A 25,881-nucleotide genomic window follows, 5' to 3' on the forward strand; every position below is an offset into this window, starting at 1 on the left:
GGTCTAAAAGTACAGTCTGTTGGTACTGGGAATTCTGGACCTAGCCTACTGTATGTGTTTCTGTTTAAACACGGGCCTGGTGTCTCAGCTGTAGAAATGTTGGTTGTTCTTCTCATTTAATATAATTCAGTTGCCTATCAGCTGCTCGGCAGTGGTGGTTTTATTTCTCCATATCTCAGAAAAGGGAGCCTGTTTTCTTGGCTTGCAACCTTCTATGTTTTGCACTGTACGAACCCGGGTAGCATACATAATTTTCCATATCTCAGATAAAGCTTTCTTTGGTCACAGCCAGTTGGGACAGGCAGACACCAGCCTGTGCTGATTCTGCCTTTTTCATGGCCGAAATGAGGAAAATGTTTGATCACGCAGAAGCATTTTATTGGGTTATGTCAGGGCTCAGTGTTTCAGAGTTCTCCACTCACTTCAGCACCCCAGCTGCTGAGTCTGGGTGGAACTGGGAGGCTCTCACACCAACTTTCATCTACTCCCTGTGAGAGATGGTTAAAGACGAGTTAGACTCCCGCGATGTGCCAGATTCACTGCAGGAGTTGATCTCTTTGGAAATTCGGATCAACAACCAAACCTGTGAGCGCAACAGAGAGAGAAGGAGCGTAACAGAGAGAGTCTGAATAAATTCCCCTGGGCAGCAAACCGCCACACCTTCCTGCCCCTTGGTATTATTCTGGGGTAATGGCCGGTTCAACCTACAAGCATTTGTTGATTCAGGGGCAGCTGCTAGTTTTATTGACTTGGTCCTAACACGAAAACTTAGACTGCCTATGTCTGCTCTCCTTTGTCCTCAGCAGCGTACTACTGAATATCGTCAATCAATCATGGTGTGAATCAGAGGGGATTTAGAAGTGGGAATACTCTACAGAGACTGAAATATTAAATGTGTATACTCAGTACCTGCGTTTACCCTGCACTATACACCACTGATTCTCCCCTCTACGTCACCAGCTGGGGCGGGGTTCTTCTTTGTGGGGAAGATGGACAGGGGACTACAGGGGACTTACTAAGATCACGGTGAAGAACAGCTACTCACTCCCTCTCATGTCCACTGAATTTGAGCACCTGCAGGGTGCATCCATCTTCAAAAAGTTGGACCCAAGAAATGTAATCTTGCAATGCCATTTGGGCTTTCCAACGCTCCAGCCGTCTTCCAAGCTCTTGTAAATGACTTTCTTAGGGACATGCTCGAGCTCTTTGTTTTTGTGTACCTGGACTATATCCTCATTTTTTTTTTCGAGGTGCAAGGAAGAGACGTTAAAGATGAACAAAAATATAAATAGTACAGATAAAAACTAAAAACTAAATAAATAAAAGCACATATAATAGTGGTGAAAATGAATAGCCTATATACTTATCCTTATTTTATCTTTTATTATTATCATTATTGTCATTGTTTTATTTTTCATTACTTTCATTGCTGAGACTGTAAATATCAAAGTTGTAATGATGATGGAGCAGTAAAGATGATCTTGTGTTATTGAAATGTATTACTTATTTTTTCACAATGGTTTACAATATCAAGTTTCTTGGCATGAATGTTTTGTTTTTAATGTTTTTATCCTTTGCTGTGAAAATATGTCATTTAAAAAGGGGAGGGGAGGGAGGGGGGTGAAATGTTTTACCGGAAATGGAGGAATGATCATCCCGGAAAGGGAAACGTCACCGACATGAGGTGGTGTTTTTGAACACTGAGCAGAAAACAGCAGCCTTGCACATTTGCATATTCGTCCTGCTCAGCTGAAGAGAAAGAAGAGACGCAGGTTTTTGAACTCTTGAAAACAGTAAGTGTGGGGAGGGTCTCTGTTGACATCTCAATGTTTTAATTTAATATCCAAACACTGAGCGGAAACGATCATACAGTCGTTCAGTGGTCGGGTCCTTCAGCAGATACTCCGTCGTTTATGTTTTGACACCGGGCAGGAGGAGGACGGTGAGTGTCCCCGGGATTGAAAATGGCTTTTCTTGAAGATTTAGGGGTGCTTTGTTGTGTTGACGCAAATGCGAGTACGTTTGAGTGTCATTTCCAGGTGAGGCTAAATCTAGCTAGCTGTTATTTAGACACAGGTCAGTGTCTGAAAAGGTGAGACTACCGCTGGACTTCACATTCAATCTGCTGACATGTCAGGGAAAAAAAACTCATGAATATGCTTTATTTATGTTTGTCTTGAGAGATGTCAGGAGCCATGAGTGCTGCTTGACATCGCTTCAGATTTCCTCCACATCAGACCTGGTTTTCTGTCGTCTGTGTTTTCACTTTCAATTCAGATGCAGTGCTGAGATGAACTGCAGCAAATACAGTGACGTGATTAAAGTGCAGCAGAGATGTGATTGAACCACAGGCGACATGCAGCAGAGGAGAGTTTTATTGAGTTTTAAAGGAGACCAGAAGCTGAAAATAAATCATCTCTGCCACCATACTGTGCTTTTTTATTTGCACATATTACAGTTTTATTATTATTATTATATATTTTTTTTATAATTTTATTATTATTATTATATAATTATATAATTATATAATAATAATAATAAGAAGAATGATACATTAGACTTTTATAGCACCTTTCTGAGTACTCAAAGATGCTAAACAAATAAGAAATAGTCAAAAAAGAAAGAGGATGAGAACATTTTGTTAGTGGTTGTAGGCGATGTTGAAGAGGTGAGTTTTTAGGGATTTCTTGAAGGTGAATAGTGAGGGGGAGTCTCTGATGTTTATTAGAAACTTGTATGACTTCAGAACTACCTCTTAACGTGTTCTTTGGTAAATCACATGCAAATGAACGTCTATTCACGTCTTGTATACATGTTACACCGGTGATGAGGGGGCACACAGTCTTATCATTTCTGATGGTGGGTGTCACAAAACAATCAAAAGGTTTGCAGAAGTCGTTTTATGTCATGGTCAAGCTGGTTCAAACTGTGTGCAACACTTCAGATATCCGTCTGATTCATTAACATCTAACTTGGTTAATCTACTTTTAAGATATAGCATGTGTAGGTGAGTTGTCCTGGCTGTTGTGTAGAAATAGGCCCTTTAGAATCAAAAGAAGCACTCACTGCTGAAGTCTGCCCTACTGGAGATGAAAGCGTAAATGATTTAATCTAACATGACGAGGACGTGAACCTAGGCCTGAGTGAGAAAACGATAACGAAAATGATCGTGATGTAGTTTTTCTCACTATAAATACAACAAATGTTTGATCGATTTACACCTTTAATTAGAGCAGAAGACATTTGAGGCTAAACAATATCACCTGTTAGAACAAAGCAAAGGAAAGAAGAAGAAAAAACATCCCAAACGAGTGTTAGTGGACCCTCAACTAACACCGGGCCAGTACGTGTTACTGCACAGCAGAAAACTGTGACATCAGCGCTGTGACATGATTATTATGTTCCTTGGTTCAAGTACAGTTTGTCATGTTCGTTTAACCATCTGGTTTCTTCAGCTTTCACTCAGGAGCTTTTCAATTTGAAATAAATGTCGACATTTATCGTGATAATTATCGATATCGACTGATATGACAGTTTTGTTTATCGTGATAACACTTTTAGTCAAATGTTTTCAGTGACTGATGATTGATGTGGCTGCTTGAACTCAGACCTGAGTTTGTGAACACCAAAAACACATCAGACATTTCTCACTTAGCTTTTAGTCGTTTATTGTTTTTTTTTTAAAAGATAAACATTTAATGTTTTGTATTTGTTGCTACATGCAAAGATTCCTCTCTTATGCACTGTATATATCTTTGTACGATTGAAAGAAATTCTTCTCTGCCCCTTTAAGAGCATGCTGAATAGTTACAGCATTTTTGAACCTTTTATAAAAAGTTCAGTCTCCTGACTTTGAGGGAAATGCAAGTCAGCACTTCCTCCTTCCTTTGTCGTTCAGGCCAAAGAGAAATTCTTATTCAAACAACTTTAAACCAGGATAAGACGGACTGGTGATACTGTGAGTGAACCTTTGCAACTTCAGAAACTTATATTACACAATGACACACTTCCTGCTTATGTAAGTCCTTTATTTCATTGTTACATCGGCATCTGATGCCTCTGTCTCCTGACTCGAGCTCTTCAGCTGCAGCTATAAAGTTTAAACATTGATTCTTTAAGGAAGTCACTTAGATGTGCTGCTTTGGGATTTGACAGTTATCCATGTTAAAGTCCTTTCATTGGTTGTTTTAAACATTTTATTTCTAGGAAAGTCAGTTGGTTACACTGGCCTTCGGGTGTTTTGCTCTCCTTAAGTCTGCTCGGTCTTTGGTTTGGATAAAGAGATGAGAAAATCTCCCATGCATGAATTAGTCAGCTTCTTTGAAAACAATCTAAATGCAGTTTGATATCTATCGCTGCAATATGGCAACATGAGTGGTTGTAAACATTTCCTCCCACAGCTGTATCTCTCAGGACTTCAGTCTCTTCTAAATAAAAATGGATTCAGGATATGAATCCAGTTGAGCTTGACACACAGCCACCTCCAGATCCTGGTGATGTGTTTTCTTTACAGTCTGTAGCTTTAAATGTAAATGAGCTGTGTCTGACCACGCCCCTCTCTGGAAATGCTTGGGTGGCTCAGGCTTTCTCGCTCCATGCCCTATTGTTTAGGTTGAGAAGGCAGACTCAGAGGGCAGAACAAACACCTAGCTGTGGGAGTGTCACCCACCTGGGGGAGGGGTTACTGCCCTTTGTGATGTCATGAAGGGAACATTTCCAAACAGCCTGTTTGAGCACACATTTTCTGAAAAGTGAAGCAGGCAAAAGACGGAGAGGATGGACTTTTGTCATAATTGGGGGGTTTGTAGACAGACTAAGGACACATGCTGAAGTGTACATTGCATAACATGTGACCTTTAGCTCTAATAAAATGTTTTTGTCTTATTTACAACTTTCTTGGTACTGCAGCTTTAAACATCAGAGGTAGCTCCGCTCACTGACTGAATCAGGCTCTCCTTATCCTTTTAAGGTGCTTCTGAGAGGCATGAATGACTTTGCAGTTCTCAACACGGGGCGGAAGATGCCCCTCCTTGGACTGGGGACATGGAAGAGTGAACCAGGACAGGTAATTATACCATTACAGTCTTTGAAATAAATAAATCCTGAATGAAAAAAAACTATTTCTATATGATTTCTGTCCTTTACATGAATGTCATAATAAGAAAAACAATCATGCATTCTGCTGTCTGGTTACTTATTTCTTCATGTTTAGTCTGATTGTTGAAATTTCCTCTCAAATTAAAGCTAGACTTATTGTTTTTAATAAATGTTTCCTGTAGAGTTTGTGATAAATTAAAAGGGTTTCTGGTTTTGAGTTGGTTCGGTAGAGAGCTAGGCTCCCAGCGATGACATTTCAAAACCAAATGAGTGTTTTCTCCTGTTTTCAGGACAAATAATGAATAATAATAATACTTGTAGAAGGTTAAATGTGAACTCCCTGATCTGAACACTCAGCAAATGAATGGCCATGTCTGCAAGTCTGCTTTGTGCAACCTTTTGAGTCTTTGTTCTATTTGAGAAGTTGTCCTATTTGACCACTCTTTCAGGTGAAACAGGCAGTTGTTTGGGCCTTGGAGTCTGGTTATCGCCACATTGACTGTGCATCCATTTATGGAAATGAGGTGGAGATAGGAGAAGCTCTACAGGAGACACTCGGCCCTGCCAAGGTAAAACTGCTTCATCATTTTTTACGCCTTTATTTTAGAGACAGGACAGGAGATGGAGTCAGAAATCGAGGAGAGAGAGAGAGAGAGAGTGGGGACTGACATGCGGGAAATGAGCCACAGGTCGTATTGGAACCCGGGTCGCCCCTCTGGATGTCAGTTGCCTCCATGCATGGGGCACGCTCCTAATTCGTCCATTTTTAAAATCAAAACTAAAGCTTTCCGTATAAATGTTCTTCTAGACCATAATGCAAAATGACAAAATATATTTAGGAAGTCGGCGGATTCTTTGGTCAGGGATTTCTGTCTTTCGGTTTTCTGCGGTGTCTAAACTTTATTTTTCCAGGGGCGCCTGATAGCCTAGCGGTTATGTTGCGCACCCCATGGACAGAGGCTTTAGTCCTTTTTGCAGCGGCCATGGGTTTGAATCTGACCTCGGCTCTTTGCTGCATGTCAATCCCCCACTCTCTCCTCCCAGCGTTTCCTGTCTCTCTTCAGCTGTCCTATCCAATAAAGGCAAAAAAAAAAGGACAAAAAAAACCCATCTTTAACAAAACTTTATTGTTCCCTGAAATGTAACACACTACATCCGACATGTTGTCTTTGCACCAGGCCCTGAGGCGAGAGGACGTGTTCGTTACATCCAAACTGTGGAACAACCGACATCACCCTGAGGACGTGGAGCCGGCCCTCCTGAAGACTCTGAAGGACCTGAAGCTGGAGTACCTGGACCTCTACCTCATCCACTGGCCCTACGCCTTCCAGTAAGCTACACCTCCTTCTGTGTCTAATATTAGACAACTTTCTGTCTTCCACTTCTGCCTGTCCTTTGTTACCTCTAAACTTAACTATGTGGTTTCCTCTTTTTCCTCTTAGACAAGGAGACGTTGCTTTCCCCAGAAAGGAGGATGGCACCTTGCTGTATGATAACATAGACTACAAGCTGACCTGGGCTGCCATGGAGAAGCTGGTGGAGAAGGGCCTCGTCAGATCCATCGGCCTGTCTAACTTTAACAGTCGACAGATTGATGACATTCTGTCTGTTGCTAGCATCAAACCCACTGTCTTACAGGTACACAGTGTTTTTACTGTTTTTTTACTACCGTACTCCAAACAGGTGAAATGTGAGGAGATGTTTCAAGTTTGGTGTATTTCAGTTAATGCAGGCATCTCTGTGTTTTGGTCTGGCAGGTAGAGGGCCATCCTTACCTGGCCCAGGTAGAGCTGCTGGCTCACTGCCGGGACCAGGGCCTGGTGATGACGGCCTACAGCCCTCTGGGTTCTCCTGACCGGGCCTGGAAACATCCTGATGAGCCTGTCCTGCTTCAGGAGCCGGTGCTAGCCTCACTGGCAGAGAAATATAAAAAATCTCCTGCCCAGATAATCCTGAGGTGATTTTACTCTTCAGCTGACTCATCAGATTGTATCCACCTGTCTAAATATGGGTGTTTTTAGGAAACACACTCATACTAGGCTCTGTTCCCCTGTACCTTGTTGGAGCACGATTGCCGCCCTCCCATTCCCCTACTGGCCTGCACTCACACAGTAACTTATCAGGTCTGAGCACGGTTACCTCTTGTACATTTGGGTGGTGGCGGCCGCTCAGTCTGTAGGGACTTGGGTTGTGGAAGTTGGTCTGGTAGCTGGAGAGGTGACAGGTCACTTTCGGTGTACTGCCTAGGGGCCCTTGCGCAAGGCACTGAACCCCAAACATCCATAGCAGTGTGTAGCAGCCCCACTCTGACATCTCTTCATTAGTGCATGTCCACAGGTCCTGCTTGTGCAGGTGTGTATTTCGGGCCTATACGTGTGTAAAAATTAGCTTACATCCTAATACAACACATGCATGGCTTTATGTGATCACAAAGCATGCTTAGTTTACAAGACAGGCGATCCAGAATTTAAAAAAAAAAAAAGGGAATCGCGGACGACTTCACTTCCACACATCAGAGAACAACACAGAGAACATGACTGCTACTTTACTGACTTTGTGGCTTATTTTGAAGCCTTTTAGTCAGACACATACAGCCGTAACACTTCAGGATTTCTTGATAATGTAAGGCTGGGATAGATTACACTTCTTATCCACGTTGTGTGTCTGTGCTTTGTGCTCCTTCAAGAGCAACTGTACAGAGTCGAAGCACACCTCTTCCAACCGTGCCAGAGCAAAGGAAGTGTACCTTGCTTAAGCATGTAACGGAGCACTCACAAAAGTCAAACGAACTGGACTTTGTGGGTCAAACGTGCTTTGGACCAGTCAATTATGAGTGTGCCCTTAATCTCTCAGGTGATCTTTAAAATTAGATTTCTTTACATTGAGAAAAATTGTAGAGTTTTCCAATATGAGATCCTAAAACAAGAAAAATGTTTTGACTCAATGTATTACAGATCCATTGAATTCCACATATACATTACCTTTTTCAAATGGTCTGTTTGAATTATTTTCCGTTTGTTGGGGGAAATGACAAACTAGCTGTAAAAGAGGAAAAACAACCGTGCTGTTATAGTTGAAAATAAACACAGTGTCTCATATCAAATATGTTACCCTACACACTTTAACAAGGTCGAACGTTTTAAGCTTTTGAGCTTTAAACTGTTTCGGGTAAATGGCTAAGATTACTTAATTACCATGTATGAAGCTCATCATTTATTCTCCATCACTCTCTGTTGGCATTCATCAAATTAACTTTTATTAACATGTTGTTACTTTTAATAAATGTTTGAAGTATTAATTTATTTAATGTAATGAATTGTTGATAAAAAAACATATAGACCGAGGATAAATCCTCTTTAGCTTAATGCAGACATAAACAACATACTGTACATGTCATCCCCATAGAGAGCAGAGTTTATGATTTAACTTCAACATGTGGTACCTGCACATACTGAGCTCAGTCACATTTCTCTGTGGCTAAAAGGAAGGGGGTCCTTATGAAAATCTTTGTTCAATCGATCAATCATTATTTGTATAGCTCTCAAGATGCTTTACAAAAGAGCATATGGGATAATATGCAGGAAGGATTTTTATTTTGCATACCCTTGTTGGTGTCAGTCCCTAAAAACCTCAGCATCAGTCTGACTCTACAAAAAAAATAACTAGCCAAATGAAAACCAGCGGCATGCTTAGTAACAACAGTGATCTCATAGTTTGTTGTATTTGCAGGTGGCAGACACAAAGAGGAGTGGTAACCATCCCTAAGAGCGTGACAGAGTCCCGCATCAAAGAGAATATTCAGGTAGAGTAAACGTTCTGTCATTGCAGATCATTTCTAAACCATGAGGCTTTATTTGTGTTTTCAACAGAGTCTTGGATTTTTGGAAATTGAGGTCCTGCACATGTTTTGTATTTTGTGGTACGACTTTACAATAATCAAGTGACATTGTGAGGTGTTGACATCATCTCGTTTGTTTGCAGGTGTTTGACTTCACCCTTGAAGCAGAGGAAATGAAAAGTGTAACAGCACTGAACAAAGGGTGGCGCTACATCGTGCCAATGATTGAAGTGAGTAGGATTTATGCACACCTTATCTGTTATGATTGTCTTTGAAAGTCCTGTGTTTTATTTACACACAACACGTTACTGGAAACGTTACTTTAGCTCAAGTCATACAACTTAAAGGTGGAGTCAGTGGCAATGACTGTTGCAGTAAACAAACTGGGCCCGCAGAGGTGCACACTCACTGCAGGAAATGGTGCGTACGTTTACTGCTTGTACCATCACTGAAAGCTGCCGCACGCTAGCACAAGCTAACCACCGGTGTTCTGCATGTGCCAGTCCAACAGAAAGAAGACTAACTCCATGTCTGTTCCTTGTTGCTACGTCCACATCCGTCATATTTTCCTGTTTGAATCGTGTCCAATCACTGAATTGTATCTACTCCTAAACTCACCTGTGCACCGTCATTGGCTCGGGGAAACACATCAGCTCCCTGCCCAGAAACGTCCTGAGTCAATCAAAACATGAAAATCCAGACAGAGGACAAAGTATCTGCAGACAGTCACCACCACACATGGAGGCCCAGAAGTGATGATTGAGCAGCATTACTTTAGGTCTATATTTAATTTTTTAGGGAAAAGCTACTGACTCTACCTTTAACAAAACATTAGCCTGTAACTTAAGAGTAATGAATGGTCCTAATGTTCTGATTGATCTAAGTGTGATTGTTAGAGACTTAGTGGTTTACAGTGTTTACACTCCTAGTCATCCCTGAGAAATGTACTAACAGCTGATCGTTAAATGCAGGTTGAAGGAAAACGTGTTCCCAGGGATGCAGGACATCCTTACTACCCTTTCAACGACCCCTACTGATCACTCACACTACAGCCTGAATTTGTGCCTTCAACAACTCTCAATATGACCACGTGTCCATCTCCCCACATCATGTATACGTTCTCAGATCCCTGCATCACAGTTTGTCTTTAGATTATGTCAAATCAAGCGCTTATCATTAGAATATTTCAAGTTAATGTTGGTGATGAAGGATCATGGGAATCTGGTATGACTGTATACTCACTGTACGTTAATTTTCTAATAAACATTTTATTACCTCACTGTCTGTTTAGAAACTTGATTGCTGTTAGTTTTCTGTCTAATGTTAGAAAAAAAATACTTTACATCAATATGGAGTTAAAGGAGCAATATGTAACTCTGACACCTAGTGTTTAAAATTGGTACTGCAGTCCAAATTCAAAACATTGGACACAAACTTTTAAGGGAAATATGTTAAAAGCCATTTTATTGTGCCACAATATCAGATAGTGATATTTGAGTCATACTTGTAACATTTAATTATTGAAATTGAAAGATCTGGAGTTGAATGTGTTTTCAGATAATTATTAATGATTGAAATATTCTATAACACTGAAAATAAGTTTTGATCTTATGCAGTTTATGTTTTCTGTATTGAAAGTGTTGATGATTTAATCTGTTTCACAAAGTTATCCAATTTAAACAAGAATGCTTAACATGGCTTGATTTGAACTTTGACACCTGAAAGTTTAATGACCTTCAAAAACGTTTTGAGACAAGTTTTATTACTGATAAAAAAATAACTGTTCCTTCCTAAAGTAGAAAAATATCATGCAACAATTAAGTAAAAAACTCATGATAGAAAAAGGACAGAGCAAAAGACTTTTGTTTAACACATTAGTGATGAAATGTTCCAGCACACTTTCTCAGTCAGTGCTCAGCTGTGATGATGGTCGTCGTCTTCATCTCCTGCATCACCTCGTCTAAGGCTTCCTCCACTGTCAGCCTGGGAGCTCTGTGTCTGTGAATATACTGTGGAAACAATGCAGAAATGTTGTAAACAAACTTGTTCTCTTGATAGGTCAATGTCTGCAATCAAACTTTCCAACAACTATCCCCTAACTGGTGGTTGTGTGTGTGTAGGCATGTGTTACCTCCTTGGTGTCCTCCAGTGTGGTGTATCTGTAGTTTGGCGGTTCCAGGCTCTGCACCAGGCTGGAGTGAAGTTGTCTGTTGCTTTCGATGATTCGTCTCATCATTGTAAGTTGCTGTTTCAGGATTTCATTGAGTGCAAACGTAGCTGGATTGAAGGCGCTGAGAGCTAAAGGAGGGACATAAACACAATATAAGAATAAGTATTGGTACATATGTATGAGAATCAGATCGAAACTGGAAGTTCCCACTCAGAGCCAAGAAAACGAGCTCTGAGTGGGAACTGGTTTAATCTGTGAAGTTGTATTTTATTCTCTTTCAACACGTCTTACCTTCCACCATTTCTGCACTGACGGTATGAGTGACCACTGGGCTTGGATACATGTAAGCCCTCCCTCCTGCAGGACCCAAAGACGGCATACCTACAGAGAGGGGAGCAAAAGACAAAGAAGAGCAATACTGAGCACTTCCAACACATCTTTCCACATGTCACATGTCCAAATGAAGCCTGAAACATTATCCCTATTCAGACTGTGTGTGTGTGTGTGTGTGTGTGCGTGCGTGCGTGCGTGCCTGCCCGCGCTGGACTACCACCAAACTCAGACCGGGACATCATTATAAATGTACAAAGACGTCATGACAGCTGAGCTTAGCTACGGCACTTTCGCAAGGAAAAACCAGCAGTCTGAAAAGGGCTAGAAGTGGTCGTGATGGTTTGGGCATACTGACCAGCAGGCAATGTGTCAGCCAGTGGATCAGGCGGAGTTCGTACTGCTTCGTCCTTTCCAGATGAAGCACGCCTTCTTGACCTGCTGCCATCTGATACTGAAGACCTGGAAGACCTAGAGGTCCTGTTTCTGCTGGCTGAGTGACTGTGATCTGCAGGTCTTGGATTGTAGGAGCAACTTGTGTCTGAGAAATTGCTCGAGTAATCATAATCTGTCCCGCCGTGGGATACGTCTGAATCCGAAGTCCTCTCACAGGCCTCTGATACTTTGTCTTCGTCTCCCTGTCCTTGCAAGTGTTCAGAAACCTGGCTGGCGCTGTTATCTGGATCTGTCCTACTCCCACTCTCAAAGTCACTGTGGTAGTCCTCCTCCATCTGCTGCTGTGCTTCTGTTTCTTTCTCCTCCAATCTTTGCAGCTGTTGAAGGTGGCTGTGTTTGGCTTCTCTCTGTTGGAGGCAGCAGGAATAAAGCAAACACTTCAGTCATTACACATTCCCCCAACTAGTGAAGGTGTGAGTATAACTGATGGTTTCTTTCTCACAACAATAACCCCAAAGCGATAAAGGAAAACCAAATCTGAAAATTCTACCATATTATCTAAATATGTTTAAGTTCTATTTTAGTGTAAAAGATAATCGTAAGACAAAATAACAAACTGCATTATCATGAAGTACTTCAGCAATCTACTTCTTCAGATGAAAACAGGTTTGCGAGTTTTAGACCCAAATACATGTCACAATTTTATGATTTACAATGTTTTTTCTGAGAAAATAAAAAACTGTAATGCAAAACTTATCATTCTCCCTAAACACAAATAATAATATGTAGAAATGTTTAATATTCAGGCTGTTTGAAAGGTTGGCTCACTTAAGAAGATCTCCAGTTTATAAGGATTACTCTCTGGGTTTATGCAGACAGTATAACCATGAGGGCGGCTGTGGCTCAGTTGGTAGAGGCAGCCACATGTCTCTCAGTCGGAACGTCGGGGGTTCGATCCCCAGCTCCTGCAGCAACAGTTCTGATGTGTGCCTAGGCAAGACGCTTAACCCCAAGTTGCTCCTGCTTATGAATGTGTATGAACGGGATTCTTTACTTCAGATGGTCTCCGGTGTGTGAATAGGTGTGAATGTGTAGGTGTGCCGTGCGGTGTTAAAGCACTTTGAGTAGTCAGAAGACTAGAAAACAAGTACAAGTGCCATTTACCACTCACGTAGTCTCAGTGACATCATCCATTGGTTTCTAAAGAGGCCTTATGAAGCCAAACAATGGTGGTCGTCATTTAAAAAATAAATAAATACTTTCTTCACATCAGATCAAACGGGAAAAGAGGCTGATCTTTAGCCTCCTGGCAAACAGCTACAATGTCATAGCAGCTACAATCAACATAACCACGCTCCCAATTACACAAATGTATACTAAACTCTTAAGTGGAAAATATTCAAAACTGATGACTGAAAACACCCCCGCCCCACATTGTGTAAACCAATAAAGAAATCACCTTTGATCATCGATACCAAAACTTGTTTTTTGAATCAGACTATTATGTTTATTATTAAGCCTGCCTTGAGTGGACCCTTGTGGAATTTTATATACTTGTACTTTTTTACACTGGCTTCCTTTTTTTTCCTTACGGGTGGAGAGTTCCCTTTTGATTTATTGTCAAACTTGTGAATTTATTATGGCATCATAGTTCACAGCCAAACAGCTTTACTTTTTCCACAACAACTAATAAGCATCTTTACATTATTCCACAATGTTTCATCAACTCCTGACATTACCCACCTCTTCTCCTGGTGTATCATCAGGACCTCCAAGGTAAGCAGGAACAAGATCATCTAATGTCATCACATTTATCTTAAAGTCTGCGAAAAAACACAAGAGCACAATAAAATTTCATGAACAACAATGAGCATCCAAAGAACTGTCGTTTTAGCAGCTACTACTTTTAATGCATTAGATATAAAAAAAAAAAAACATTCAAAGCAAAGCTAGAAATCTGTGTTGTTCTTTATTGCTAGTATTGATTGAGTCAAATCTAGTGGTGTCAATCAAATTAAAAAAAATACATTATGAGAAAGCATGACAACGGTTATTACATGGGGGAAAATGGCTTTAGCCTTTCTTCTTTTTTTTTTTTTACAGAGGGATGGTTAAATTACCTTGTTGTCCTTCTAGGATGCATGAAGTAAAGGAGTGAATAAAAAAACTTGGTTAATGAAAAAAATCACCATGTGTCCTCTCTTGTATGCATAAATTTAGGCAGAACATTTGAAGACATTGGTTAAAAATTATAATCACAGAGAAAACACTGTTGATATTTATGCCCCACTTACTGATAAACTTCTCTCACCTTCAGAGGAAACTGAACTCATCTCACTTCCATCAGCAGACCTAACAGGGCAGATCTCTTCAAGGGACATCACCTCGCTGCGGCCCGACAACGAGGAGAGGGATCGCACTGGACTTGACCTCCTGTGGGAGGAATTCATCCTCCCTGGAGGAGAAGGGGAGACACGTGGAGGAGAGGGTGACGGGGAGAGTGCAGAGGGGCTGAAGTGGGCCTGAGGCTGGCCGGTGAAACGAAATGGGGAACTGTGGCGAGAAGGAGAGGCTGGAGAGCGAGGAGGGGCAGCATTGGAGGGCGATGCAGCAGGAGCGAAGTCAATCTTTGACATCTGTCAGGGAGGACAGGATAGTATTGAAATAACAGTGTCTGGACTTCTGCAGGGTTCACAAAGTAGACTATTATTAGAACTTTTGAAATGCTATTTTAGGTTGTGGCCTAAGTTTAAAATTATAAATAAAAAACAACTGGACTATAAGCTAGACTTGTTTTTTATTATATTGATTTCTACAATTAAGACACAGAGGCCGGATGTAACCCAAATTAACCAACTTGCTGTTTCTCTTATTTAAAGGAGATCTTTGGAAATAGTGTTTATACAGTTAGAATTGAAATAATAATGTAAACTTTTATAGACACTAAGCATTTTAAAATAAGCTTACAGGTACCTTGTCCACTGTCCTTTTGAAAGAGGCTCTCTCTGGTATTAAGAAACTGTTTTCCATTGAACCCAGCGAGTCTCCGAGCAGTTTCTTCATGTCCTCTTCATCACTTTCCAGGCTCACACCACTCACTACTCCTAATGACTTCGCTTTCAATTTCGCTGAAGGGAAAACTTCAGCGGCAGCTCTGGACCTGGACCTGACACCAGGATCTGGGTCGTTTAGAGGCCTAACATCACGACTGCTAACAGCAGCTGCTGTGCTGTTCTTGAGGAAACGTTTCCCTCCCAGGCTGGACTGTGCTGAGATATGTTCAGCGGTATCCAAGGATGGGACCGCTGGTGGTGGTGGTGGTGAGATTCCCAGGTCTGAGGTTAGTTCCTCTTCAGATTTCTTTGACCCCTGTCCAGCCTGCTCTTGAGCCTGCTTACGGCTACGGATACGACTCTCAATCTGAGCAAGCCTGCTCAAAGCAGCATTCTGGGAGCCTCTCTGTGAAGATGACACATATCTGACCAGAGTCAAAAGAGGAGAGGAGGAAAACGCAAGAATGGATTTAAGCAGCAGAGGTGCGTTTAGAAGATGGAAATATTTAGTAGACGCAGATACATGCAAAAAAAAAAAAAAAAACTGGTGTTAAATTTAAAATGGTATCTCTCACATTAGAGAACCTTACCTGGGATCAGGATCATAGTTGCTGTTTGTTGCAGGTTGCGTTGCCTTCTTCAAGAACCTGCTCCCTCCTCCACCCAGAGAGCTCTGAGGTCGGAGATTCTGTCAGAAGAAAAAGAAGTGTAATGTGTTCCAGGCTCCATACCCTAATGTAATATACTTCATTATAATCTCACGTTGTTTTACCCTGGTAAAGTCCCCCTCTCTTCCCTGCGTCCCTCCAGCAGCAGCAGCAGAGCCCACAGTGGCAGCTTCATGCTCAGGGGCTAAACTGACCGAGGACAGGTCACTCAGATCTGAGAGCAGAGTTTGAGTGTTTGGGGGAGCAGTTCTGGTTATTAGCACTGACCCACCCATATTATCCTTAAGAGCAGAAGAGGAGATACACATGCTGATGTTAATACAGCTCCAAAATGAACACTGAGACATGTGTACATCTTGAAACTCACCGTATGAGTCCGTGTTTTTGCTGCAGGCTCCTGCACAGACTCTCTCCTGGCGGACAGAAGAGCCTGAGCTCGGTCCAGAGCAGAGCTTCGGCCGCCTCGTTTCCACATCTTTACCCTGACCACTCTTCCCAGTTTACACTTTAAATGATAGCCTTCATGTTTGAACGTTATTAAAACGCTAATTTAACAAGTACAGACCAGTTTACAACATGCGTCGGGGACAGTATTGTTAGCTAGCTATAGGCTAAACACCAATAACAAAACCAGCTTACTGAAGTTTGTACACTGGAAAAACACACTTCATGAGTCCACGTTGAGGCTGCTCACGGAAATCTTCAGTTTCACATCAATTAGGAAACAAAAAACCCGCTCATGATGTTGAATACTTTATCATAACGACCACTCGGGCGTCTCTCGTCTCCATGGAAGCGTTTCTCTCCACTTCTTCTTCGTCGCTAAAATGTTGGCGGTCGGCATCCATTTGGTTGCATTTGCTGCCACCTCGCGGTTTTAGATTCTCCCTCATTTCCTAACCTATTTCATTTTACATTTAGTATAATAATTGTGTGTCGAGCAAAATCGCCATCAGGAAAGTGATAATACGAGACTGTAAATAATACACCCTACCCTTTTCATTTCATTTCATTTGTTTTATTTCATTCCTTTTAAGATGTTAAAAAAAGACCTACTTCATTTTTTGCCTTTGCAAAGAATGAAAAGGTGCAGGAGGAAGCTACACGTATAAACCTGCCCTTTGTACAAGGAAAAAGTAAATAAATAGGTAAAACAATTATTATAGGCTAATTTTTTCTTTTTTTCTAAAAGACAGTTTGGCTTTGTTCCGTAGGCTACTCGTCCCACTGTTTGTTTATTTCCCTTCACTCCTTCTGCATTACTGCTCCCTACTATGAGTGTGGGCCACAATTCAGACCCAATTAGCCTTCAATAGCCTAATAATAATAATACAATGAATAAAATCATTTTATCTTGTCCATCTTCTTTTAGAAATGTAAAGGGCTTTATAGTTCCCTTCTACTACAAAGTAATTTTGATGAGAATTATTTTTTGCATTTTGATTCTAAAAAGTGATTTAACTCTTCCCATTATAATCGACCCTATAACTTTTATCTTAATTCTACTCCATAAATCACATGAAGCCCGGTAAAAAAAACATAGATTATCTGCAGTGGTGTAGTGGTGGCTGATGAAGTGGGTATACTCTTAATTTTTCCCCAAAATGTTTTTTGGTGACCTGTCCAGCACAGGAAAAACGGGCTTTGACATGTGAGACTACTAATGCACGTTCAGTTAGTACGTACTAGTCAATTAGAGAAAGAGTAAGAAGGTCATCCCTTCACAATTCTTGGAAAATAATTGCAGCAAACTACTAAATATTTTCAATCAATAAATGGTGGGAATCAGAAGAGATTTAGAGGTGGGTAAACTCCATATACCTGCATATACCCTGCACTACACTGATTAGGCTATTTGTTGCTGCTATCAACGAATCACCAAGACATCTTAGGGGAGTGTAAAATGTTCTTTTCTTGAGTTTTTTTAAATAGCCTAAGGAATTGATTGAAGGTTGAACATATTGAAGCTCTCTAACATATCCAACAGTAGACCAACGAGAAACACTCAAAGACCAGCAAAGAGAGACAATGACTGCTCAAGTTAGAAAAGTCACGAATACAGTGTAACATGAAATTAAAAATCAAATATAAATCAATATTTTTTGAAAAATACATTTTGATAAAGATCTGAAGATGTATTATAAGGCCTGGTCGGGCTCCTTCAATCATAATTTCTGAAGCATCATGGGGGTCATTATACACCATCATTACACCATTACCATATAATTACTTTATTACCCTCTTATTATTCTTTTCTGTTCTTTGTACTTTAACACAGTATGAGTGCTAATGCCCTATGATTATATCATTACCTCATAACTATGCTGTCATATATATATATATAAAACCTAATCTTAATATATTGAATCTTTGCTCAAAACTATTGCATCTTGACATCAAATATAGACTTTAAATACAAACATAATGTAAAACATGAGATTTCATTGTATGTGTAATGTGTGTGTGTGTTTGTGAGTTTGTGTATGAGGGTTTTTTTAATTGTTTCTCGTTCTGATAATTGTGTCATAGTCATTTTTTGTTGTTATTATGATGTGATCATTCAATAACTCTCTTTAGCTGTTCACTTATCTATTTATCTCCTCTAACGCTCTCTGACACATGTGGAACCAGTATTCACACCACACACCTGTAAGGATCTCCTTTCGCACAGAAAGTAATGAGTGTGAACCGGATTGCTTTAACTCCATCAAGTGCAGCTGGCCTTCAATGGTGTTGTTTCTGTCTTCATAATCTTACTCCTGTTTTTTCTTTGTCACTCCTTATCATGTTATTGCATCACCTCATAAAAAAATAAAAAAACATTTTGAAGTCTCATTCTGATACATTTCATTTACACAATATTTATTTTATTTTGCAGTTACAGTTTTATATAAAAAATAAATAAAGCACACTCTTTTCTAGTCAGACATAAATGATGTTTATGTTATGAAAACATTTTAAGAATAAAAAGTGAATAAGAATCCATCCAAAAAAAGAGCAAAGTTCTTCCTGAAGGTGGCACCAGAGGAATGTCAGACTACTGTTTGAAGACAATGTCAAATGTACAGTACAGTATTATTGATGTGGGAAAAAAATGTGTGCAGGAAACTGGATGCTTCCTACTCAAAAGATTAGTCAGTCATCATCAGCTTATTGTCTTCCTTCAACAGAACTGGCAGAATCAACCCACCAGCTTCAGGGGCACATGAGGACTTAATTGGTTCCTGAGCGCAGACATTATAAAGACCCCACAGTCCTCACTCATTGTAGAAATCATGCAGTCTGTGTAACTTTAAAATCACATTGTATCTCATTAGCGTGTAGTTTCAGTATGTATTTAAGTATTCTTTTGTCGTAAATTATGATATTAGTTTATCATTTGAATTTCTTTATATAGAACTTTGGTCTGAGTGCTCCGAGTCTGCTCCTCTGTGTAAAATCAATGACCTTGTTTGAGCTCTACTTTGCCATCAACAATCACGTCAATGCCATCAATGTCCCTGCTGCTTGCGTTCTCGCTCAGGGCTTAAGGCTTCAGGCAATTCCCTCCACAGGGTTTTATCATCCTCACTTCATTTCCTAAATGATTCAATGTGTTGTTATTGCCTGTTCCTATCACCACCTTCACATTACTCAGTACCAGCCTGCTAAACCGCCCCCTGCACCTGTCCTTGCACCTGACCAATACACTGTCAAAAAGAAAATACACTGTGTTGTCAGCAAGGTCACAAGATTTATTTTCTGGGAGATTTAGCGCCTTGAGGGTGTTGAACATTTTTTTTCTAAAGCCATATGGGAAGCTGTGTTAGATTGTGTTCAGGCTGAGAAGTGCTAAAAGGTTACAAACATGCTCACAATGATATACTGACAATGAAAATGTATGCCTGCATGTACTAAAGAACTAAACAATTTGTCATTCTGACCTGGTGAAGGGACCTCAGGAAAACAAAATCCTGTAAAAACCGGCCATACCCAGAAATACAGTATGGTTACAGAAGTTCCTGCTGTTCTTGAACCGTGCTACAAGCACAAATATGTTTTTCGTTAAAGCAAATAATCTTGTTGTTTCAGAATGTGTTGAAATTCTTCCAAAAATCCTTTAAATGTGTAAACTGTAGTTGATATAATACAGGGCTTTGTCACAGACGGTCGTCTGTTTGCCTTTTAAAAACGTCTTCCTTCTTTCCTGATGTGAGGTATTGATTAAAGCAACATATTCACATGTCCAGGATCTCATTGGCTACAAGACACATCAGTCGTCAGCACATTCTTGAGCAATTGTCTTGGTGTACAGACGTCAGAATAGGTTCAGACACCTCCTTTCAACTCAGCCTCTCATTGGCTTCTATAAGCTAGGAAAAGCAAATGGAAGTTTGTAATTAGCAAAATTAGGTGCGGTTGCCATGTGTCAGAAGCGGCGAAATAAATCTTTTTAAAAATGAAATATTACCGAAATACAGTAAAATATCGGGACAGAGGCAGTACATTTGAAGCAATCTTAGAACCTGTATTGGTATAATGTGTTTTGGATTAAATCTTTCTCTGAATTTGGATTGCGGAGACTCTTTCCGATGAAGCAGGTATCATTTTTGTTGGAGTATTATGCAACCCCTCACCTCAAAAAGTACAGAAACTTCAGATGGGGAGTCAATATACAGTAATTGGTCTGACAGATGCGTAGATGGTGGCTGCTGTATTGGTTGAACCTTGAATTGGTTTACATGGCCATATTCACCATGAGCAAGGCTTCCAAACCATGTACAGCACGAGTTTGAGCGAACCACCTACAGGGCCGGCAGCTCTCTAACGCAACCTGCAAAGGGATCACTATTCATTTTAAATAAAACCAAACATGAGGGCTATTGTTGACACATTGACACAAATCCCCCTGAGGTAAAGTCAAGGGATCCTTAAAATAACAAAGTAATACAATCAGAAAAAAACATCCTCTGGGATGCTCATACATTTCTCAACCACATTTTAATGAGTAATTGTTGTGACGGACTTTCACACTTGCAGATAACTTCTAAAAAAAACCTCATTTTTATTTATATTTGCAGGAGGAGCTCTAATTATAAACAGCCACATTTTCTAGATTTTTTGAAGCAGTGCATGTGTGAAAACAGCTGTAGAGAGACAGGACAGTGGATAGAGTCAGAAATGAGGGAATAACATGCAAGAAAAGAGTCGCAATCAGAGAGTCCGATTCAAACAAGGGCTCCCCGCTTCAAGAACAACAGTCCCTATACAGTGAGCTAAGCACTATAGGCCACCAACACCTCATCCATTTTTTAAAGAATGATTTAAAAATATGTAAAGGCCTAACCAAAGTTTCTGAAGTGTCTTAATCAGCCTTTCTTTCTAATGATCAGCACAAAGCGAGTCTACTGGTGCCAAACCTCTGATTAATAAAAGTCTTTGAGAAGGTGATTTATTACTTCAGGAAATTCAATGATTGCCTCATTAAACACGTCTTCTTCACAGCTTGATAAAAACGGTTCAGTTTGGAGTAAAACAGGCAATTAATTAAAATGTCAGTCAGACCTCAATCAAGTCATATTATTAATTAAATCAAACAAATGGATTGTTAATATGAAAAAGCCAAATTATGCACTAATTTCACCCACTATTATTGAAACATGTGGCCAGTATGCTAAATGGTCAACAGACTCGAGCTTACATGGTGCTTTTCTAGTCTTCTGACTACTCAAAGCACATTTACACCACAGATGCCCATTCACACCCTGATGGTAGAGGTTGCTATGTAGTGAGACTATCAGAAGTAACTAATCCCATTCATACAACGCTGACAAAGCAGCGGGAGCAATTTTAATTCATGATAATGTAAACAAACAAACATTTCATACTGCATCTCATTCACCTCACAGTGACACACCTGCACCATTTAAAGGGTTTCAAGTGTCTTTCCCAAGGACACATTGGACATGTTGCTGCAGAGCTGGGGATCAAACCCTTGTTTTTCCAGTCGAGAAACAACAACTCAACCAACTGAACCGCCCATGTATGGTAAGGCGGCATTAGTGTGGCAAAACTATTTGAAAATACGTACGCAGAGCCACAAATGTAAAAAAAAAAGATCCACAAATACGTGATAAAGGCACAACAGCAGGTCACTGTGTTCATAACTTTCTAGTAAACATTTCAAAATTGATGTACATACTGTATTTGCAGATCTGTGCATGCATTTGTGGATCTGTGTGAGCATTGTGGATCTTGACTACAACATTACTATTTGGCTTATGCACTTCACTTCCTTTTTGACCTGTGATGTTAGAATGTAGGAGTCATAAATATTTATTTCATTGTGGCCAACATGAGTTTTTTCTTTCATTGGTTTCTAATAGTAGTCACTGATTCATGTCTATGAGCTCACTTTAATCGAAGCATCTTCCTAATCCTTTCCTGTACATTTTTGAAGTATAGAAGCAGCAGAAGTGATCATACTCCAAGCTCTATGTTCATTTTATCACACGTCTGAAGTGGAACCACAGCTGCAGCAAAACAGTTTTGAGAAGTTGACAAGCGTGGAAGACTCTCAGCAATTAGTCCTCTTCACACCTTAACCTTGAGGCTTTCATGAATAATTAATTCTAGTTACATTCTGCTGCTTCAAACAATCACAACAAGCAGCTTGTTTTTTTCTCTCCTCGCTGACATCTTTACACAATGTGTTATCTTCCAAGATGAAGGTGATGAAAGATTTCTTCAAGAGACACAACTTGAATTTAACCTTTCCTACAAATATAACCTGCAAAGCTGCTGGGTTTAAACCTCCATTGCAGACTAGGGGACTTTCATTATTCTCGCATGACTTCAAGGGCCACATAGTTCCATGAGAAGATTAGAAGAAGAAAAAAAGGATTTCGAAATCAATGCAATAAATAGGTTGTCTTCATTTCCTCTGAGGATTTCCTTATCTAGTGGCTGTAATTTTAAAATCAAAACCAAACTCAAGTATGAGACACACTCTCTCCTTGTTCCCTGGAAAGACTAATTGGTTCACAGCATCTCAAAAACAAGATTAATTAGTTTATTATAAATAAGATATCATAATCTTTCCTGTCTGATGCACAGTTCCCAACAATTAACATGATTTTTGAGGTCATAACTGTTGTTTTGAATGCTTCTTGTTTCCGGCTGACTTTATTGCATTTCCTAACTTAAAGGTCACATATTCTCCTCCTTTTCAACAAGTGTAAATAAGTCAGAGCTCCCCAAAAACATGTTTGTGAAGTGTCTTGTTCTAAATCCACTCTGATCCTGTATTTGATCATGCACATGAACCAATCTATTTCAGCCCGGCTCAGAACAGGCTGTTTCTGTGTAGCTTTAAATGTAAATGAGCTGTGTCTGACCACGCCCCCTCTCTGGAAGGGCTTGGGGGGGGCTTTCTTGCACAATGCCTGATTGTTAAAGGGGAGAAGGCAGACTCAGAGAGCAAAACACCTAGTTGGGCGAGAGGAAGAAGATGTCATGAAGAAAAAATCTCCAAACGACCTGTTTGAGCCAAACGGCGACCTCTGGTCTTGAAAAATGCAGCCAAGATCAAACGAGAAGTCAGTTTATGCTCAAGCTCACCCACGCCGGGTTACACCGAACTTCCACCAGATACGTGTGCATTGCGTGTCCGCTCCGGTCCGTTTCGGCCCCGTGCACCCTCGTCTGTCAACACCCACCGGCTGCGTCCTCCGTCCGCAGCACAGAACTGACCTTCAAAGACATGGTCACGCGGTGACCAGTCGAGTCTTAAGAACTGCTAATAGAGCCATGCAGGAGGATCTCAGGAAGAGTTGGGAGGTCACAGATATTAAGTGGGGCCTCGCCATTTAAAGCTTTAAAAACAAGCAATACAAAATAGAATCAATTCTTAATTTCTCAGGTTGCAAGTGAAGGGAGGCAAGCACGGATGTAATGTGGTCATGTCTCTTGGTAAGGATTAAAAGCCTGGCAGCAGCATATTTAATTAAATGCAGTCTTTGGACATTACACTTGCTAATAAAAGGTAATTACAAGAGTTGAGTCTGGAAGAGATTAATGCATGGTTGACTTTTTCTGAGTCACAAGGGCAAAAGAAATGACCTGATTTTGGTACGTTGTTTTAGTTGAGCAAATGTGAGATATTTCATTCAGCTGAATATTATCCATTCTTTTGCTCATTAAATGACTAGAACCTTTTTCTTTTAAACAGCGTCCATTTATTCTACAGATATGGTCATAATATTAAATTGTTTTACCAGATGGGACAAGATGCAGGAAGGATTTCAACCTTTGTATTCCTCCCGATCTAATGTCCACACTTCCTTTGCAGCTGAGGTGGAGGTCGGAGCAGGCTGTGCATTATTGAGGACGGCGGTGGTCCGATGATGGTGGCTGAGGGTCAGGGACACCGGGTGGTAGTAGTGCCAGATCACCTCACTGAAGGTTGGGGGAGCTCTGTCTACTCGATAGCTCGGCCTCTGCTGCCAGGACAATGCCTGCTGGCTCACTTAACCTCTGCCATCAGTAGCAATTACTCAATCAATCAATTTTTTATTTGTATGGCGTCAACTCAACAAGTGATATCTTAAGACACTTTACAAAAAGCAGGTAAAATACCTTACTCTTTGTCGGTTAACATTACAAAAGAGCAGGTAAAAAGACCTTACTCATTGTTATGTTACAAAAAGCAGGTAAAAGACCTTACTTATTGCTATATTACAAAGATCCGGCCTATCCATCATGAGCACTTTAGCAAAGCAGCAAAAGTTACAGTGGTAAGAAAAAACTGCCTTATTAAAAAGGCAGAAATCTTCGGCCGAAACAGCCTTCACAGGCCTAGACTGTGCCAGGCTTGGAAAGGGATAGGGGGAGAAATGGGATAAGATGCAGGAAGAGAGATAGGGAGCAAGGGGGTGGGGGGAGGCAAGCCGTCCATCAACAATCCGGTGGGGGGGGGGGGTTCTGGCAGGCCGTCAACCAACGATCTCGGGGACCCTGAGAGCTCAAGAGCTCCCAGGAAAGTAGGTGGTTAGTGACTGAGATTTACAGATAGATACATGCAGTAATATGATGTACTGTATATGCATAGAGAGCAAGAGAGAGAGAGAGAGAGAGAGAGAGAGAGATAGAGAGAGAGAGAGAGAGAGAGAGAGAGAGAGAGAGAGAGAGAGAGGAGCTCAAGGTGCTAGTTCCCCCGGTAGTCTAAGCCTATAGCAGCATAACTAAGAGCTGGTCTACACCAGCACCGGCCCTAACTATAAGATTGATCAAAAAGGAAAGTTAAGTCTACACACAGAGTGTGTTTGCCTCCTGGACCCCGGACATGGTCTGATTTGGGAGGGGTCCAGAGAACACTACGGAGTCCGACATCGTCTTAGCAAAAGTACACACCGACTCCACATTAACCTTAATGACTTCCGACTGGCGTAGTCAGGAGTCATTAGTGCCGACATGAATTACGATTGTATCAAATCTACCTTTAGTCTTTGTCAGCAACTTTAAATGAGATGCGATGTCGCCCGCTCTGGCCCCGGGTATACACCTAACTATGCCCGCTGACTTCGCTACCTTCACGTTTCGGACTATGGAGTTTTCTGTCGCTGAGTGGGGAAAATTTGTTCGAAACGTGAAGTGGTTGGTGGGGAACCGTGTGCTTCGATTTTTGACTATGCTTCCCTCGGACAGTAACCCAGCCACTGCCTCCTGGCTGCTCGGGAGCTACCGGGGGGGAAGCCAAGCTGTGTCGGCCCGCACCGGCTACAGGTGGCTGGCTAACTACTGCTGCATACGATGACTCTGACTCAATGGTGCGGCGCCGTCTCTCTAACTCAGACACCCTCCAAAGCTAAAAATAAACTACATTTCTTACATGTATCATTATCACTAAAGGAGGACGAGGAGTAACTTAACATCTGACACGTAGAGCAGGAGAGGGAGAGACAGAAAAAGAAGCCATTGTAAATAAAGCTAACTGCTAAGCTAGGCTAAGAGTAGGTAGCTAAAATAAACAAAACTGTTAAGCAGGTTTGTCGCTCGAGAGAAAGAGTGCTTTTCGATTACTTTTGTTTGTCTGAACGTACAGTGTGTTGGAAACAACAGTCGTAAGAAACTAGGCAAAATTAACAATTAAGCTTTTAGCTCTAACGATCATTACTGAGCAACACAGTACAGCGGAGAACAGGACAGGAAATGATGCAATACGCTCATCCGTAGTACGTAGCACGTAGCAGCTCCTCCTCGACATCTACTGGAAACTTAATGCCAACAGGCTGTTTTTTCAACAGCTCAGAGAGATTCCGGAGATATTCACAACTCTGTTGTATGTGAATG

General features: G+C 40.9%; 2 protein-coding genes across 4 annotated transcripts; one reads left to right on the forward strand and one right to left on the reverse strand.

Annotated features, from left to right (window-relative positions):
• The first annotated feature begins 1,654 nt into the window (after window positions 1-1,654).
• akr1a1b (aldo-keto reductase family 1, member A1b (aldehyde reductase)) lies at window positions 1,655-10,214 on the forward strand. Of its 3 annotated transcripts, none has more exons than XM_020632475.3 (9): window positions 1,655-1,793; window positions 4,970-5,065; window positions 5,547-5,666; window positions 6,276-6,427; window positions 6,540-6,735; window positions 6,855-7,054; window positions 8,827-8,899; window positions 9,079-9,165; window positions 9,907-10,214. In XM_020632475.3, exons 2-9 carry the CDS (start codon window positions 4,985-4,987, stop codon window positions 9,970-9,972), a joined length of 975 nt encoding a protein of 324 aa, XP_020488131.1. In that variant the 5' UTR covers window positions 1,655-1,793; window positions 4,970-4,984; the 3' UTR covers window positions 9,973-10,214. The 3 variants fall into 3 exon arrangements, with proteins under 3 accessions (XP_020488131.1, XP_020488155.1, XP_020488139.1); XM_020632499.3 differs by having other exon boundaries at window positions 1,665-1,793; window positions 4,950-5,065; XM_020632483.3 differs by lacking the exon at window positions 1,655-1,793 and adding an exon at window positions 3,832-3,958.
• Window positions 10,215-10,634: 420 nt separating this feature from the next.
• c6h19orf44 (chromosome 6 C19orf44 homolog) lies at window positions 10,635-16,361 on the reverse strand. Its single transcript, XM_020632463.3, has 10 exons — window positions 15,920-16,361; window positions 15,657-15,833; window positions 15,475-15,572; window positions 14,805-15,309; window positions 14,143-14,467; window positions 13,575-13,654; window positions 11,794-12,238; window positions 11,397-11,486; window positions 11,067-11,233; window positions 10,635-10,944 (listed from the first exon to the last, which is right to left on the reverse strand). The coding sequence occupies exons 1-10, from the start codon at window positions 16,025-16,027 to the stop codon at window positions 10,843-10,845; spliced, it is 2,097 nt and encodes a 698-aa protein (XP_020488119.1). The 5' UTR covers window positions 16,028-16,361; the 3' UTR covers window positions 10,635-10,842.
• Between the last annotated feature and the right edge of the window lie 9,520 nt (window positions 16,362-25,881).

Source organism: Labrus bergylta, chromosome 6 (genome assembly GCF_963930695.1).
Source record: "Labrus bergylta chromosome 6, fLabBer1.1, whole genome shotgun sequence".
Classification (NCBI taxonomy): domain Eukaryota; kingdom Metazoa; phylum Chordata; class Actinopteri; order Labriformes; family Labridae; genus Labrus; species Labrus bergylta.

Excerpts from the sequence above, each read along its gene's own strand:
- c6h19orf44 (XM_020632463.3), bottom strand. The coding sequence starts at position 16,027 with ATGTGGAAACGAGGCGGCCGAAGCTCTGCTCTGGACCGAGCTCAGGCT. Across the intron at positions 15,573-15,656 it reads GAGAGGGGGACTTTACCAGG|AATCTCCGACCTCAGAGCTC; the intron begins GTAAAACAACGT and ends TTCTTCTGACAG. Across the intron at positions 14,468-14,804 it reads TCAAAAGGACAGTGGACAAG|ATGTCAAAGATTGACTTCGC; the intron begins GTACCTGTAAGC and ends CCTCCCTGACAG.
- akr1a1b (XM_020632475.3), top strand. The coding sequence starts at position 4,985 with ATGAATGACTTTGCAGTTCTCAACACGGGGCGGAAGATGCCCCTCCTT. Across the intron at positions 5,066-5,546 it reads GGAAGAGTGAACCAGGACAG|GTGAAACAGGCAGTTGTTTG; the intron begins GTAATTATACCA and ends CCACTCTTTCAG. Across the intron at positions 9,166-9,906 it reads ACATCGTGCCAATGATTGAA|GTTGAAGGAAAACGTGTTCC; the intron begins GTGAGTAGGATT and ends CGTTAAATGCAG.